The following is a 17,907-nucleotide window of genomic DNA, read 5'->3' on the forward strand; positions in this document are numbered from 1 at the left end:
GTTTTAGTATATGGTACCATCAACAAACGCAAATTGCCCAAAGCGCACCAATTGCCATACTGACACGCGTACCATGTACCAGCACGTTTGTTTATGGTGTCAATCAAGGATTTTATTTTGTTCTTCCCTTTTCCTTTGTTTGTACTAACTTTTTCGCAACAGCTCTCATTGGCTTTGTACTCGTTTTCTAATCGAGGTCGTCCTCAGTTTAGTTCCTGTTCTCGATTCACCGATGATGTTGCACGTGTGTGTCCTCGATTTACGCCATACACAAACGCCACTTTAGTATGTACATGTATGGCTTTACGATAGAGGACAGGCACACAAAGGAGAACAAAAGATCCTTTCAGTCCTCGAGTGTCGGGTCTTTTGTTGAAAATGGTCCTCGATTGTACGGTTATGTACTTAGTTTATGTGAGAGTGTTATGTTAAAGGGACAAAGAGAAACACAAAGCATTGTCCTCGGGCGTATAGAAATTCACGACTGTGTGTGTATGCCTACGTATGCTGAGCAGACCAAGTGCAGCACCCAACTTCGGCGGTCTAACTGGAGCGTGAAACAAGCGCAACATACAAAGCTCTTTTTGTTTTTAAAGGAACCATTGTATTTAAATGTTAAAAACAGTTTAATCGTGTCAGGACATCTTATTCTTTGAAAATAAATTGAAATAAATGTATCACTGTTTGTTAATGTATAGTGGACCATACTCACGTCAATTAGGGGGAAGGAAGGAGGAACGTCTTCTAATTATTAAGCGGACGAGTATTCAATCACCATGTATGATAAACATCTATGACGACTATGATCTTCTCAACTTAAATTTATTCCTTAACAGAACAATAGTAAGCAGTTAACGTAGTACCGGACAATAAAATGTCACAGTAAATAGATGTAGATGGCTTTGTACGCACGCTAGAGACTACAGTACAATACAATAATGAATCATGCCTGTCACGAAAATACCACAATTTCTCTCACAACACGATTATAAACCACAGCAATACTCCCTGGGAAGTTTCTAGGCAATTACCCTTCCACATGGTTTACATTTAAGGAGCATGGCTGGGGCCATGCTCCCTACAAATATGAGAGAATTCACAGCGAAAATCAGTATCGGTCTTCTCTTTGGCCGTATAAGGCAACTCTTTGAAGATAAATGTCAAATAGCAAACATATAATGCGTTCAACATTCAAAGGTTCTGGTTCGTGAAACAAAGCAAGTCCTGCGTTCCACTCGGAACAAGAAGACAACTCATTACGTCCCATAGATGAAGACAAAGCGATGAGTTGACGTAGGTACAATGCTGTTTACTCCTACCCAATCCATCTCGTTCATTGAGATGAGAGTAAAACGGACTGACTTGGATGGATTTTAATTAAACTCCGGTTATTTACTTTGATCTCACGTAGCTGAAGAGGCGGGGTACCCAAGGGACTACGTGCTACGACAGAAGGATAAGGAAAACAACACGGCACTTCACTCGGCTGTCAATAGCGGCAGCGAAGAAGCTGTACGTGTCTGCATTGAATTCGGGTCGCCCCTCGACGTGCTTCAGGTAAAGGATTCTTGGGATGTCTTGGGGTAAATATTTGGGAAGTAAAACAGGCCTATTTTGCTGAATGTGTGCAGGGGAGGAAAATAACCAGCTCCTTCATCCTTCATGGACCATTTTCACGCGGAAGACATTTTGATCGTGTCCCCTGAATGTATTTTATAACTTGTGAAATGTTGAATGGGACGGTGCCGGACTATTTATGCATTCTAGCCTCAATTTTTTTTTTTTTTTAAATGTGGCTTAAAATATTAGGGCATGTTCAATCACAAATTTTACATTATTCATCAGAGCAGACTGGTATTAATTTGTGATTAACTTTGTGTCATTGCTTTCATTTCTCTTCGCAAGTTCCAAAAGTGAATATTTTGCCTCGCTTTCAATTGTATATGGCCGACTTGTGAATATAGCTCATAGTGCATATTACCCTTTTTCTGCTGGTTGATCGGAGTGATGCAGAAAAGGAATGGGAAAATCTTGACCCGAAATATCACAAATTGACCACTTCAATATCCACTTTAATAGCTACGGTCACCTACCCCGAAAAACAGGGATTGACAAGTATTACTTCTCCTCAGCATGGACGTCATTGGAGTGGCAGCAAGGGGCAGGGCGCATCCCGTGAAGGGCTCCCCCGGCGCCCTGTAAAATTCTGATCAGAAACTGCCAGAGCAGGGGATATAGTCCAGGCATGCAAGCATAATGCATCGTCCATTTCGTTAGATTGGTTTCACGCTCCGTCCGCTTGTCATTTGCAGCGGTCAGTAAAAGAAATTATTGGTGAGCCCTGCAAAGACATATCTTGCGTGCGCCATTGGCAAAAGGTGGATGGGACTTGTATATTTAAACTGCTGAAAGGGGCCTAAAACGGGGTATTATGCATAGGATGTATTCAGAACACCAAAGAAACTATCGATCTATCCAACGATTAATGGAAACAGTTTAATAGATCCGTAACTCCTCTGAAGAGGTACAAATGCCCGAAAGCTCGGCAAGACAGCTTCATGAGCTACCAAGCTATACATGTTTATTTATATTCCTTCATCCTACGGATGATTGTTCTACGCATAATCTACGCTGCTGTATTGTTAAATAACCCGCTTTTGTGCCTTCCTTTAGGAGGATGATTCCACTCCTCTGCATCTTGCGGCATCTCAAGGCTCTCTTCCCATCGTTAAGCTGCTTCTTAGTCCACCAGGAAGCGAGAAAACGCTGACCATGTGTGATGTCGAGATGATGACGCCACTACATAGGTACGCCCAGCTATAAACATACAATCAAATAGTGCGGAAATTATACTTAAGATTCTTGTTGTGATGTATTCAAGGGCTTCGCTGCATGGGGTCTGAATGACTGTTTTGGTCTTAACAAATTGTATTCGGCAAAGTCGTGTCACTATTTAGCGCCACCTGGTGCTCAATAGTGTTCAATCCAACTTCTCTGAATTCTTATTTTGATACATTCCGTACAGTCAGTGACAGTGAATTAGCACATCCGTAATGCGCGCAATCCACTCACATGAAATGCACGTATAAGCCTTGTGGTACCTACGTACAATGCGATACCTGTGTGTCCTCTGCGAGTTTTTTCGAAAAGGGATTAGAGCACGAGGCATGGATATGGCGGTGGGGACGATTGAGCGGTCCTCGATCGCCTTGAACAGCGCCCCAAGCGTTTTTCAGCCCCTTTTTGTCGAAACTTACAATGCAGCTCTTGGTCCATGATGTAGTCTTCTGCTTACTGCCCAATATATTCCTATTACTTTTTACGTATAATTTGTCTGACTTGAGGGTGAATTATAATACTCTCCCGGCTTAAAGTTTCTACACGACTTTTCATTTTGCAGGGCGGCTATGTTTGATCACGTTGATGTCGTTGACTTCTTGATAGCGCAGGTAAATACAGAATACAATATGTCCCGTTCTAGTTTCAAACTAAATTCATCTTGAGTGGCGTAGCGGGGGGTGGGGGTGTAAGAGGGTATTTAACCACCAACCCCCCCCCCCCCCCCCAATATTTTGTAACGAGTGCCTTTTTTTTTTTTTTTACAAGTGCTCATTTTTGAACGCTTGTAATATTACTGTGCCGCCAGGAAAAGTGGAATTTCCTTTGATGGGGGATGTAAGGGGGTATTAAACCCCCAAATAGTTTGTAACGAGTGCCCTTTTTTCAAAAGTGCCCCTTTTTCACGAGTGCCCTTTTTTTGAACGCCTGTAATTGTGCCGCCATGAAAGTGGAATCTCCTTTGATGAGGTAAACAACAATATTCTGCTCAAACGATTTGAATCCGAAACCATTTCTTAAAAGAGGAAATTGTGGCAGGATAATTCTCCACACCATTTCTCCTCGCGCAGGGTGCTGACATGGACGTTGTTGACAAGCATGGTTGCAGCCCGTTACTCCGCGCAGTGTCTCGGGGAAGTTTCCGCTCAGTTTCGCTTCTTAATGAGCACGGGGCGGACTGTAGTCTGCGTGATTGCCAAAACAGGAACGTCCTTCATCTGGCTGTCTTAAGCGGCAAAAATATCACGACGTACGGACTGACGTGTACGAAGGTAGGTATAGTAAACCGTATTGTTTAACTCATAAACGCTTTTTGGCAACTTGTGTTTGAGTTATAAACGCTTCGTGAACGGTTCTGTTTAGGCACACTAAACATCGTGTTTAACTTATAAACGCTTTATGAACTCTTTTTGGCACAATAAACATCGTTTTTAACTGATAAACGCTTCATGAACAATTCTGTTTAGACACCTCATACATCGTTTAAACACTGAAAAACAAAAATAGCCGTTTATAAACATGTTAAACACGAAGCGTTTGTAATATAATTGGAATGTTTGTAAATTGTAATTAGTTTTTCTGGAAGTCAAATTACAGTTATAAGGCAGCTGTAACACTTGAACCGGCTGTTTGAGGCTTTGTTTTTGATACATGAATACATCATATCTACATAATGAATCCGACTCAAAATTCAGCACATAGGCCTTTTGCTGCGTTTTTCCCCCAAAACGCGCTACAATGTTTACAAAGCGTTACCAAAAAAGCGTTTGTAATATGTTACATTTGGTTTTAAAAGCCAGTTCTTCATTTTGATGTTCTATCCTTGAAGGATACGTGGGTAGAAAAAAATGACTTCTGTGAAACTCAAAAGAAGCCTTGGTGACTTCGTACATTTTGTTAGGTTAAAGAACATTCATTATTCTTCTTGATGATGACAGTTCATGTGAACGCCTTTTAAATTCAATTCTATCATTATACCATTTATGATCTGTTTACGTCATTATACATCTGTTTCATATATCTCCGTAGTGGCCTTTTGTATGATGCAATGGTGTACTTTATACCTACTAGGCGATAATTGCTTTATGTACAGATAGAGAATGCCTTTTTCCAGGTTCACACAGCAATGTATCTTCTTAGCTCATAAAAAGACAAACACCTTTGTTCTCATAATAAAAGGATTAATACCAAAGCGACTGCACGTTTGTTTTCCATGCACAGTCAAATATGCAAGTTCTCTTGAACGATATGGACAATCGTGGCTGTACGCCTATCCACTACGCAACGCGGGACGGTAACATTAAATCCCTGCAGCGTCTGATCGAACTCGGAGCTACGGTTAATCTCAAAGACTGCCAAAAACAGTCACCACTACACTTCGCCGCCAAGTAAGTTGGGTAAATGCCACTCAGTTAGGGGCTGTCTAACCGTACAAGAGGATTGTGTTCGTAAGCAATTTTGAGGTTGCGCAATATCCCGAGCAGGATATTTGTCATAATAGTGTGTATCAACCTTACGGTAACTAATGAAAGCCAGCGTGAGACTACGTTAGAATTGGTATAGAATATGTTCCCCAAATACCTGCGTCTGAAGTTTGAGCGAAGGCTCGTCGATTGTAATCATTGTATAAATTCCGTTCTCTTATGTGAATGGAAACACAGGGAGAGTTAAAAAAAACTGCAATGCTGTAAAGGAGCCATTTTTTTTTTCAAACTACGTGGTTTTAAACTTTTAAAACGTTGTAAGAATGACATATTCATTAGTAAGCTTGTGTGATTGCATTTACCGTTTGCCTTTTGTGAACATTTTTACTGCGGTACCCGATATACATTTTTGTCCACGAGGTTTCAAAAGTTGGCATAAGAGTGGAAACAGAAAATATATTATAGTTAAAACAGATTTAAAACTGACTGAACCTTAGCTCAAGCTTTATTTTTCAGTTTCACTTCTTTATGTTAATGCAAAGTTTCTCTGGGCTATACTATAGTGACTGTGTCGTTGGCAACCCCGCCAGGGAATGTATGTCTCCCCTCTAGACCTCATGGAAAGAACGGCTCTGGGGGGCACATGTTGTGCTTTTTTGCAATTTTAGACGCCTCGTGTATAGACAGAAACGCCAATCGGGCACCGCAGTAAAAAGGTTCACAAAAGACAAATGGTAAATGCGATTAACTGCATTTTTTTCACGCAAGGTTACTAATGAATATGTCATTCTTACAACGTTAAACGTCAACTCGGTTGTGCCCAAAAAAGGGCTCCTTTACATCATTGCATTTTGTTTGACTTTCCCTCATTGCTGTTTCGTTTATCAAACTTCCCTCCAGTCTTGTATAACCAATAGTTTTGCTCTACGTTTCCTCCATATACCATCTGTGACTATCTAGGTATGGTCGATTCAATTCCTGCAAGCGCCTGTTGGATAGTTCCATCGGGCCCAACATCATCAATGACATTGATGGAAAAGGAATGACTGCCCTGCATATCGCTGCACTCAATGGCCACGCTAAAGTTATCCAGCTGCTGCTACTCCGAGGGGCGTTGCTACACAGGTGAAACACTGGTGGCCAGGAAATTGAACAGACTTGACAAGTGAAGTTAGGAACACCCATTGGCGGATCTTGGGGGCTACGGGGGCCATGCCCCTCCCATAACCATGTCCCTGTCATAAAAATACAGTTTTTGTCTTTTTGTCTAAAATTGTCAGGAAACAAATTATAATCAGCTATCGCTACTTCCATCAACTACACATACCTTTTAGTTTTAATATTACAATGGGAAAATAGCACACAATACTATTACACTATATCATAATCAGTTACAAAGCGCTGCATATTAGAGCTTGCTGTCAAATCCAAAAAAATAGTAAACCTAATTAAAAAGATCTCTCTGAATTAACAAAAATATCCAGCTGCTGCTACTCCAATAATAAAAGTGGGTATTTACAAAGCGCTCGTATCCACCAGGACTGGCGCTCAAGGTGCTAAATCATTATTACCCCTGCTCATTGGGCCATGAAACAATCCAAAATACCATCTTAGCTCCCTGGGGAGTATACAGCTCGATGCTGCCTGTTAGGCGCAAGGAAGCTAATTTTATCAAAATAACCATCTCTGCCCTCACAGGTACTCATTTACTCCTGCAGTGGAAAGAAGCAATAAGTAACAAAGTGCCTTGCCAAAGGGCACACCCACCATGACCCCAGGATGGACTTGAACCCACAATCTGCAACTTTACCCCGCAGACCACGAATCCAATACCCTTAACCACGATGCCACAACACTGTTCTATCTGTTATTTGTTCTTTGAGTTATCATTTTATGCAGCTGCCGTTTCACTACTGATTTTTATTAGCTCGGCAGAACGTAACAATTTGAACATTCCTTCCAATTTCAGGGATTACGAAGGACGAACGCCACTTCACCTGGCAGCTATGGCTGGTTATCTAGATTGTATGAAGACTCTGCTCACTACGCATAGTTACCTACTTGATCAAGCCGATGACAATCGAGTATGTACAAGTGTATTCTGAAAGAGGAGGATTTTTGAGAGAGAGTCCAACGCCATTCCAATCTCGTCCCCAGTGCTTACTTTATTTCCAACCTCATTTCCAATAGTAAGCCCTGGATAGAAAACTTTCTTCCTGTATCCTGATTCGATACCGCAATTGGCTAGTAATGGATTTAATCGTGTAGTTGGTGTTGTTTTTTTCAACGTGCGTAACGTGTTTGCACGATCATTGTAATTATATCGTCCACGCCTTCCGGTCAAAAATACTCGTTATTTGCTCATATTAATATGAAATGTGTTACTGCATATTGGCAGGATAAGCTTGTAACATTTTAACTTCGAAAACAATCGTGTTTTCGTAACTCACGACCCGACGAATTGATTCTTTTTTTATCCCAGACGCTGCGTACAAATACAAACGCTTATGTAACTTACAGGCAGGTACCAAACTATTCCTCATTTGCATACGTGTTCAAAAATTGTGCACATACAAATGATCCAATACCAGGGTGAGGGAGCAAGTATAGTTGTGAGCGCGTACTGCTCGAAACCCTGGGGACGAGGTTATCGCCATGCTGTTCTCAAATATAAGCGATTGTTATGAAATTTCGTAAACTAATGAAGACTTTTATGCTTAGCAGATAGGTTTCAGTGTAACAGGACAAAGCGTTTTGTAGTTATGATATTGAATAAAATTATTCAATGGTTTCGTTCGTGAATGAGTTTTCCCGGTACACGGTCAACGGAAAACAAAGATTGTTGGTATACCTCGCATCAGAAATTGGACACATTGTGCGAAAGCTACGTCCGATCGGTGTGAACGTATGGGTGGCGAAATACCCGTAAGATTTGAATCTACGGACTGACAAAGGCGACGTTATACTTGAAAAAATGTATAGGGGTGCGGCGAATTGACAGAAAAACACCTAATAACACTCAGCAGATTTTAAAAATGCACTATTTAATTTCATGTTTTCTAAACGTTTATCGATCGCAACGATTGCATAAAATGATTCCCAGGAACAATGCTACCCCGATCATCTTTTGTATCGGTTGGTTCGTGTTTTCGCATCACAGAGATAAACTTTCAAAGAGGTATTAATCGAATGGTTTAATCTCTTTAATTGAATGCGTGTTCATTTTCCCCAATACTCTTAAATAACGAGCGACATTTTGTATCCAATAACACAGCTGTTTGCCTCATTTTACACATTTATATTTTTACAATCATGTTTTATGCAAAGTTTTTAATGGTCCGGGTCATATACGATTTGGACATGCGTTGACAATGAATTTGATCTTCGATTCCCAGGATACTGCTCTACTCCTGGCTGCAAAGGAGGGTAAGCCGGCTTCGGTGGATTTCCTGCTAACAGCCCATGCATCTCTGCTAAGCAACGGTGACAAACACGGCTTAATGGCGGCTACTCTGGCAGCTAACAAAGTGGAAGTGGCTCAGAAAATCGTGGCTCACGATAGGTGATTACATCAAGTTGATATTAGACCGATCCATTACGCTCCGCCCACTGCGCACTTTGGCATTAGGCTCCGCCCACTGCGCACTTTGGCATTAGGCTCCGCCCACTACGCACTTTGGCATTATGGTCCACCCACTGCACACTTTGGCATTAGGCCACGCCCACTGCGCACTTTGGCATTAGGCCCCGCCCACTACGCACTTTGGCATTAGGCCCCGCCCACTGCGAACTTTGACATTAACACGTGTACCTCTTCAATGTTCCAGTGGGATTTTAGTCGAGGGCGGTGATTGGTCAAACATCTTGAGGCGGTTTAACCCTAAAAGGGCCGGGTAATTTTTACCATCTCTCAGCCGGGGGGGGGGGGGCCGTCGAGTGATGAAAAATTTTGAAACTCAGTACATGCAACTCTTCCTAATCATACCCAAGAAATTTCATGACTATAGGTCAAAGGGTTTTTTGAATTATAGCTAATTAATTATTCATATGTACGAATGGCAATTCTGCTCTGAATACCCGACGTATATTGGAAAATTCAGTTTTCACGGAAAATTGTTCGCTACACGGCAACCCGTGGATTCCGCCCCCGGCCCCTTTAGGGTTAAATCCGGTTCGTTAGTGGCTTCGTTATACACGCACGCGCACCACTGATTACTAGCGCCCATTGGGTAAACACTCAAATTGCGTTAACTTCCGGTTCCAATGGTTCCAGTGGATGCAGGTTGGGTGGTTTAAACTGAAGTGAAGTCACACTAACGAACCGGATTGATGGATCTATACATATCCGACATCTTGTTACTACGCATGTTTTTGACGGTTATTATTATGATTTTTAAAAATTGATTGCAGGTGGCAGGACGTTTTTGATTCATTCTTCACCGAGGCTGGGGACGAGGGTGCTCGAAACCTTATTAGTAAAATGCCGGAAGTGTACCAAGTGAGTGTTTCTCCTTGTCTTGTGAACATCCAGATGGGGGCGTCATCTCGACAAGTTGTTTTGTTAATATATAGCTATAGCAGGATAACATCAAATAGAAAGCATTAGACACTATAGACCATTATCATGTTGCAGCCATTTGATTTTTTTCCCATTCAGATTAATGTAACCAAAGCGAGGCTGGAAGGAAAAATTGTCTGGTCCTTTTGTACAAAACATTATTATTCAGTTCTGTTATTGGGTGCAGGGAACATGACTAAAATGGTGGAAGCATGATAGTTAAAGGTCTATTATGGCGTTGGATGCATGTGTGTCCATTCATTTAAGCACAGGATAATGTTTGGCATAGTATTAATTTTCCAAAATGGTGCGAGTATATTTTAATATCGTCGTGTCTGTGCAACAAGGTCGTATCTCCTACAATACCTGAAACGCGAGTTTTAGGAATAATGTTTAAAGGTCCCATCTCACTTAAAATAACCCGGATCTATACACAAACAAAGTCAATGGACGTCGAGATACGACCTTGTTGCTTGGAGCGTATTCGCGGTGGATGCGACTTATGCAGAATGGAGTTACGTATATCTTCATTTAATAATTGGAGAAATAAATTACTTCTGCGTTTTGTTCTTTTCGTATTGTAACGGGAACTTATTGGGCTCTTGTCCTCCGGAGTCCAGCCAAACTTGTGATGACCCCGGCATCTTGCCAAACCTATAGATCCCATTTCAGGAGTGCGCGCCAGCCAGACCAAAAACCAGGTCAGGTGCGCACCGCCGGAGCCCCGCCGCCGGAGCACTAGTGCAAGAAAGCAATGACAACAAAAGTGCTGCATAAACTATCCGTTACAGTATCATCTGGCAGTTGGTATTTCAAAAGCGATTATTTTCCTGCCTTGTTTTTGAATTCAAAAGAGCGTCCTAGACCGTTGTGTAACGAGATCAGTCCAGCCTTCAGTCAGCTCCGACTTCTGGGTGAAGTATGACTTCAATTACTTGCAGCCAAGTCTGGAAGAACGGATCGAGAAAAGGAATCAGGGTTCGCCCTTCCCACCTCTGCACACGCTCAACGTGAGTATAATCATCAACAACCTGTAAAAACCTATAACTTAAATTTCCATATCATCATATCCCTTAATTAATAAGGGAATAAATGTGTGCTTGGCCGGTGTCACAGTCTCACTTCTCCGGCGTGCTAGCTTCTCTGAAAGGGAAATTTCGCTTCACCACGCATGTACAAAATTGCGCAGTAGTGTACATTTTAGTCATCTTTATTAATGTGTGCTGAGTCATTCGGTGTTGTACTGGTGCACGTAAGATCTTAAGATATTTGCATACCAGTCGAATCCAGAACTTTCGTGGCGCGCACAACTCCCAATAACCAAAAAGACTTGAAATACACATTTATTTTAAGCCTTGGTTGCAAAAATAAAGACAAAATGAACCACGAACGAGAAGGAACTCGACGAAGGAGTTCGTTCTTAATTATTCCTCCATGAACACACATACATGCATGACGCTGGGATCAGAATGCTTGCAAGACCGTGGAATGACTTGATCCACAGGACGTGTTACATAACACAATACATCCCGAGGAAAAGTAAGCACAGCGGACACATGAGCATGTATCGTACTCATATAACGTGCACTGTAACGTGCTCAATTATCAGCCGAATCCTCCCAGAGAAGCTAGCACGCCGGAAAAGTGAGACCGTGACACCGGTTTTAAACACTATGTTAAGACCGGTTTGGACGCTGATAATGACTTGAGCTGAAGCACATATTTATTCCTATTCATAAAACCTTTTCGGTCAAAAAAGTAAAACAAATATATATTAATGTATTAATATATATTAATAATAAAATTAAAATATATTTTAATGTATTAATAAGGGAATAAATGTGTGCTCGAGAGGTTTTAATCACTCCGTTTAAGACCGCTTAGAGTCTGGGTGCTGATAATTACCTGAGCCGGAGGCGAGGGTAATTATCAGCACCCAGACTCTAAGCGGTCTTAAAAGGAGTGATAAATACCGACCGAGCACATATTTATTCCCATTCATAAATACCTTTTCGTTTAAAAAATATCAAATAATTCGTTCAAAAAATCCCAATTTTGTTCAACAAATTCACTTCCTGCTTTTTGAAACATCCCTCTAGCAAAATAATGGAGTGTTGAGCTGGCGAGTAAGATGTAAACAACCCTTTTATGGCGATTGACGCGCGCGTGGCATGTTCTGCGCGATGTCGCGCAGAACGCACCTGGGGCGTTGCGTTTGGAATTTTGAACTATAAAATTATGACTCACTGGTAGTGTTGCGCATGCCTACGTGAGAATTGTGAACGTTCAACCAATGAAACGGTAAGAGGCACTGGATTTTTAGGAGTCCACATTTTATTGTGACACTGGAAATGTGTTTAAGACCAGCTAGCCATGTCTTTATCATCCGTTTAAGACCGGCCACGTGACGGGCTCTCGACCAATAGGAATAGCTAAACTGTCTGAGGTATTTATGAATATATAAATATATTAACAAGTAAAACAAATATAAATTAGTTTCAAACGATTTCGTTCAACAGTTTTCTTTCATGTTTTTTTAAACACCCCTCTAACTGTGTTATGTACGTGCCTCTCGTGAGAAGTAGTAAACAACTCCTTATATGTAGATTGGCGTGCGCGTGACGCGTGTTGCGCGAGTGGCGCAGAACGCAGCTGTCTGGTGTAGTGTAAATTTAGGACTATGAAATACTGACTAATTGGTAGCATTGCGCATGCCTAAGTGAGGAGTGTGAACTGTCGGCCAATAAAAGGGTAAAAGGAACCACATTTCAAAGGAGTCAAAATTTCATGTGACACTGGAAAAGTGTTTAAGACCAGCCGGCCGGTGTTTTATCAACTGTTTAAGACCGGCCAAGAAACGGGCACTCGACCAATACACCGTAAAAAATGTTGGGTAAAACACTGTTGGGCAATGTAATTTTACCCAACATTGGGTTGAAATTACCTCATTGCGGGTTGATTTGGGTAAAAATTGTCCAGTATTGGGAAGAATTTGCCCAAGAGTTTAACCTGTTGATTATGTTGACCAGCACTGGTCTACATTTCAACCCATTCTACCCAACGTTTTTACAGTGTTGGAATGGGTAAACTGTCTGTGAGGTATTTATGAATGATTTTTAAAAAGCGACATGTATTCATACTGTAGCCTACATATTGCAATGTGGACATCAATGTCCTATGAAACTATGTATAGAAACAAGAAACACAAGTTGCATGATGGATCGATGTTGATGATAGTGATTAGCTAGTAGACGAATGTCGTGGGACAGCTAAGCAGGATATTTTGCTTGTGAGTTTGTGTGCTAATCAGGAATGCTGAAGAGAACCAGTCAAATAATCAGGGTGACATTTTGGCCGACTACCTGTTTGTTTTAAGCACAACATGTGTGCTTATAAAATGTATGTGCTTAGCAGATTAATGAAATTGGCCCTTACAGTCAGCAACTTTCCTAAAAACGTGTATTCTGTGTGGAGTGCTGTGGTCTGCGGGTAAAGCTGCAGGTTGTGGATTCGAGTCCAGCCTGGGGTCATGGTGCGTGTGCCCTTGGGCAAGGCACTTTGTCACTCATTGCTTCTCTCCGCCCAGGAGTAAAATGAATACATGTGAGGGCAGAGATTGTTATTGTGATTGAATTAGCTTCCTTGAGTCTAACAGGCTGCATCGAGCTGTATACTCCCCAGGGAGCTGAGATGGTATTTAGATTGTTTAATTTGCCCAATGATCAGAAGTAATAATAATGTAAAGCGCTTTGATCTGAGTTAAAAGCGCTATATAAGAACCCGTTATTATTATTATTATTACGGTCTTCATCGACGCCCTATTGAATACAGTCGTGGACATTTTGCACCATACCTATTATTACATGTTCGGTTTTATTGTAACCATAACGGCTGTTTTATGTGATTATCTACAGCTCATGGTTGAGAATAATCACATGGATCTTTTGTCGCACCCCATCTGTGTGGAGTACCTCAACATGAAATGGTGAGGATCTGGATCGTGTTCATTGATCACGATTAATACAAAAAGCAACTGAACCTCTGGTAAATCGAGGAACTAATTAAGCAGAGACCAATTGTTATTGATTTATTTATTTACTACATTTCTTTACCCAGGGTATGCCGTATTTAAACAAATTAAAACTGGTTACTATTTGGGCCCTGCAAACAATACAAATGACTTCACACATGTACAAATACAATGCATTACAAATACACTACAACACAATGAAATATAACAAAAACAGATGGGATTACTGCATGATTGTAAAGCAACTATTATAATATATTATATTATTGTACAACTATTACAAGGAAACATGTACAGTTTGAAACGACATCGCTGACAGACTTTCCTAAAGGCCTCAGGTGAATTAAGTGAACACGAAGAATTTAAACATTTCTTGTGAGTTGTGACATCGGGAAAATATATTTCTATTCATTCGCTGATTACGTCCGTTCCCTGCAGATTTTGTATTAAGTTTGTGTACTGAGGTACTTGCCTAAACTCTAAACTGTCCCATGTCGGATTTGACCCGGAACTCGGATCCCTGATACAGGTCAGATTTGACCCGGAATTCGGATCCCTAATAAAGGTTGGATTTGACCCGGAATTCGGATCCCTGATACAGGTTGAATTTGACCCGGAATCCGGATCCCTGATACAGGTCGGATTTGACCCGGAATCCGGATCCCTGATACAGTTTGGATTTGACCCGGAATTCGGATCCCTGATACAGGTCAGATTTGATCGTAATTTGGATCTCTGATACATGTCGGACTAGACCTGGAATTCGGATCCCTAAATAAGGTCGGATTTGACGCGGAATGCGGATCTCTGATTTCGGTCAGATTTGACCTGGAATTTGGATCCCTGATACAAGTCGGATTTGACCCGGAATTCGGATCCCTGATATTTAAGAAGCAATATAATTTTAGGCATCGTTATGCAACATAAATACATGTACTGGATCTAATTTGTATTCCTATTTTTGTTTCTGTGTGTGTGTGTGTTTGAAATCAGGCGATCTTACGGCTGTGGGATCCACGTTGTTGCCATGATACTTCACATTTTCTTCGTTGTTTGCATGACGACCGTCATCGTCAACTCTTCAGATTACTACAACAAGCACACCAACAAAAACGCTTCAGCCACGAACCTTTCCGAAGCCAACTCCACCACCGCTCCAAATGGAACGGATTCAGTCCCACAAAAGGAATGGCAGTTGTCTACAGTATGTAGCAAAGTACATTTCTGCCCAAGTTCTTAAAGCCCTACTCACTGTTGGGAATCTCGAAAACCAGAAAAGTTCACCCATTTACACATAAATTACACGGTATAAACATGATGATGGAAAACTTGCATACAAATAGTTTTGCCTGAAATGCTATAGTCGTTGAGAAATGAGTAAAACAATCAGTTAGTGTTTAATAACAGGGACGGCGGAACGCTTCTCTAAACTGGGGGCAACACCAAATAGGGGAACTCATCCAGTAAAAATAGGGCACCTTCCGTCGGTATGGTATGGTGGGTCCACTAGTTTACGGCGTGCGTGGGGTTTTGGGCCCGCTTAAGGGCCCACGGGGAAAAAGGATTCTAGATGCTCTGTGGTGCGATCTAAGGCAAATTCTGACCACTTAAACCATTTAATTTAAAGGAAAATATGGTAGTGTACGTAGTGACTGCCTTTTTGTGACGTGGGGTCCCCGTTGCCCGGGCCCCTTGGACCCGCCCTTGGGCCTCCGGCACACCGCGCACACTCCGCCCCCGGCAGTTACCTCTCTGGGTCCGCCCATGAATTTGACTAGTTACCTAGAGAGACCATTTTTTTTTCTTATCGCGAGAGGGGCACTGTTGCTTTTGATGGCCAATTTTCGGCCATCTCGAGAGGAGCACAATGTATTATTTCGAGAGGGATATTTGTGCTTTCGAGGGGCAGTTTTCCATTACAAGAGAGGAGACAATTGTATTTGAAGCGCGATCATAATGCTTTCATAATTTATGTGCGTTTGAGGGCAGTTTTGTTTTCATCTCGACGGGGCACATTCTAACCGCGAGAGGGGCACATTTGTTGGCCTGTGAAAATCGGGGAGGGGGCAAGTGCGCCGCCCCTGTTTAATAATGAAAATGAGCATGGCGGTAAACTGAGCAAGAACCTCTAACGCAAGGAGTGACATGACGTTGGTTTCGAAATGTGTGCCAGTAAACGTACAAGACATGTATAAGTTTGGGGGTTAATTTGGTATAATTCTATGCAATGTATAATAAAGGTGAGTGCACGTACAGCGTTAGGTCGGTTCATACTCGGTTCAAAAGCAAACTCGACCGCGAATTTGTGACGTCATTTGTGACGTGCTTCGAATTTGCAAAGGGAATGTTTCGTCAAGTATGATTTTTAGCCGGTGTAGCGTGAATTTATGTTTCTATGAAATACAGACTGCGCATGCATGAGTAGGATAATTAGGAGAGTAAGTGGTCACGTGAGAGGGTTTATCAAATAATAGGCTAACCGAGTCCAATTTTCTAACCGGTTCTTCAGTAAAAACGTCATACACGCGCGCGCACAACTGATAACTATCGCCCATTGAATAAACGCTCTAGTTGCGTTAACTTCCGGTTCCATTTGTGCTATACTACACCATGCGACGTAAGCATGGTTGAATTGAGATGACGTCACACTAACGAACCCGATAGGAGTCTGCTTTTGAAATTAAAATGGCTTTCTACACGTGATAATTGTGTTGCTGGGTGTCAATAACAAACAACATGGCAGCTTCCTATATAACGTTTTATACCAAAGCGAGCGATTTCCTTTTTCATTTATAAACCTTTTTTTTTTGCAGTGGCTGCTTACCGTCATATGGACCATTGCTATATACTCTGTTGCGAACATCTTGAAGGAGATTGGACAGATATATCAACAGGTAACATTACCTCCATTAAGGAGGTTATGTTTTCATCGGATTCGGTTCGTTTGTTTGTTGGTTGGTTGGTTTGTCTGTTAACAAGATAACTCAAAAAGTTATGGACGGATTTGCATGAGTATTTTGTAGGGGTGGTCCTTGATACAAGTACAAATCGATTAGATTTTGGAAGTGATCCGGATCTGGGTCTGGATTTAGGATTTTTTTAAAGGATTCTTCACCATTTATGCGAGTATTTTTTTGGGGGGTGTACTGACAATCATGGGGGGATTTTTTTTTTAGCCTTGGCGGAGGTTTGCGCTCGTGGTCGAGTGGTTATAGAAACGTCTGCACTATAAGCACGAAGTCGTTGGTTCGACTCCCATATGAGCAAACTTTTGTTGATTTGTTTTCTTTCACAATTATTGGATAACGCTGAGTGAACAGTGCACTTCTCCGATACGTAGGAACAGTTAGGGCAAGATCCATAATTTTGTTACCAATTATACACGATACTTATGTTTTATCGGGGTTCACCCGATAGTCCGAAGGTTCGATGGTCCGAACTTCAGAAGGTTTTTCAGTTTGAAGGTTCAATAGTCCGAATGCACAAAATTTCCAAAAGAGGGGGTTCGTTAGTCCGAAAATGATACAGAGTTCGTTAATCCAAACATTTGAAGCAATAGTCCGAAGGTTCATTAGTCCGAAGGTTCGGTAGTCCGAATTTAGAATAAGGTTAATTAGTCCGAATCGACAATAAGGTCTGATAGTCCAAATCGACACTTAGGTCCTATAGTCCGAATCGACAATAAGGTCATATCGTCAGTTCGGACTATCGAACCTTATTGTCGATTCGGACTATCGAACACTATCGTCTATTCGGACTATCGAACCTTCGGACTATTTAACCTTCTTCTGTTTTCGGACAAATGGGCACCTTGCGCTATCGAACCTTCGGACTATCGAGCCTTCGGACTATTGAATATTCGGACTAAAGAAACTTTGGACTATCGAACCTGCGGACTATCGGGCTGTAACGTTTTATCAGGGTATAAATTTTGGTACATACGGGACATCTCGGCGTGAATGACAAAAATGGTTAACGTATTTTGTAAGGAATATCGGTTGGGCTAAATATGAGTTAGATGACGTTTAGTTTTAAGCATTAACCTAAGTGCTTTTGAT

The 17,907-nt window shown here is 41.6% G+C and overlaps 1 protein-coding gene across 2 annotated transcripts in view; it reads left to right on the plus strand.

Moving 5' to 3' along the window:
• The window catches only part of LOC119728633 (transient receptor potential cation channel subfamily A member 1-like), a 61,825-nt gene that overhangs the window by 28,140 nt on the left and 15,778 nt on the right, over positions 1-17,907 (plus strand). For both annotated transcript variants that reach the window (XM_038200949.1, XM_038200950.1), the window contains exons 6-18: positions 1,412-1,557; positions 2,674-2,807; positions 3,401-3,449; positions 3,909-4,109; positions 5,059-5,225; positions 6,222-6,386; positions 7,231-7,345; positions 8,657-8,823; positions 9,672-9,759; positions 10,674-10,829; positions 13,734-13,804; positions 14,843-15,053; positions 16,663-16,743. In XM_038200949.1, coding sequence (XP_038056877.1) covers positions 1,412-1,557; positions 2,674-2,807; positions 3,401-3,449; positions 3,909-4,109; positions 5,059-5,225; positions 6,222-6,386; positions 7,231-7,345; positions 8,657-8,823; positions 9,672-9,759; positions 10,674-10,829; positions 13,734-13,804; positions 14,843-15,053; positions 16,663-16,743 — 1,751 coding nt within the window. The remainder of the gene's footprint in view (positions 1-1,411; positions 1,558-2,673; positions 2,808-3,400; positions 3,450-3,908; positions 4,110-5,058; positions 5,226-6,221; positions 6,387-7,230; positions 7,346-8,656; positions 8,824-9,671; positions 9,760-10,673; positions 10,830-13,733; positions 13,805-14,842; positions 15,054-16,662; positions 16,744-17,907) is intronic.

This window comes from Patiria miniata, unplaced genomic scaffold (assembly GCF_015706575.1).
Source record: "Patiria miniata isolate m_02_andy unplaced genomic scaffold, ASM1570657v1 HiC_scaffold_20, whole genome shotgun sequence".
In the NCBI taxonomy this organism is placed as follows: domain Eukaryota; kingdom Metazoa; phylum Echinodermata; class Asteroidea; order Valvatida; family Asterinidae; genus Patiria; species Patiria miniata.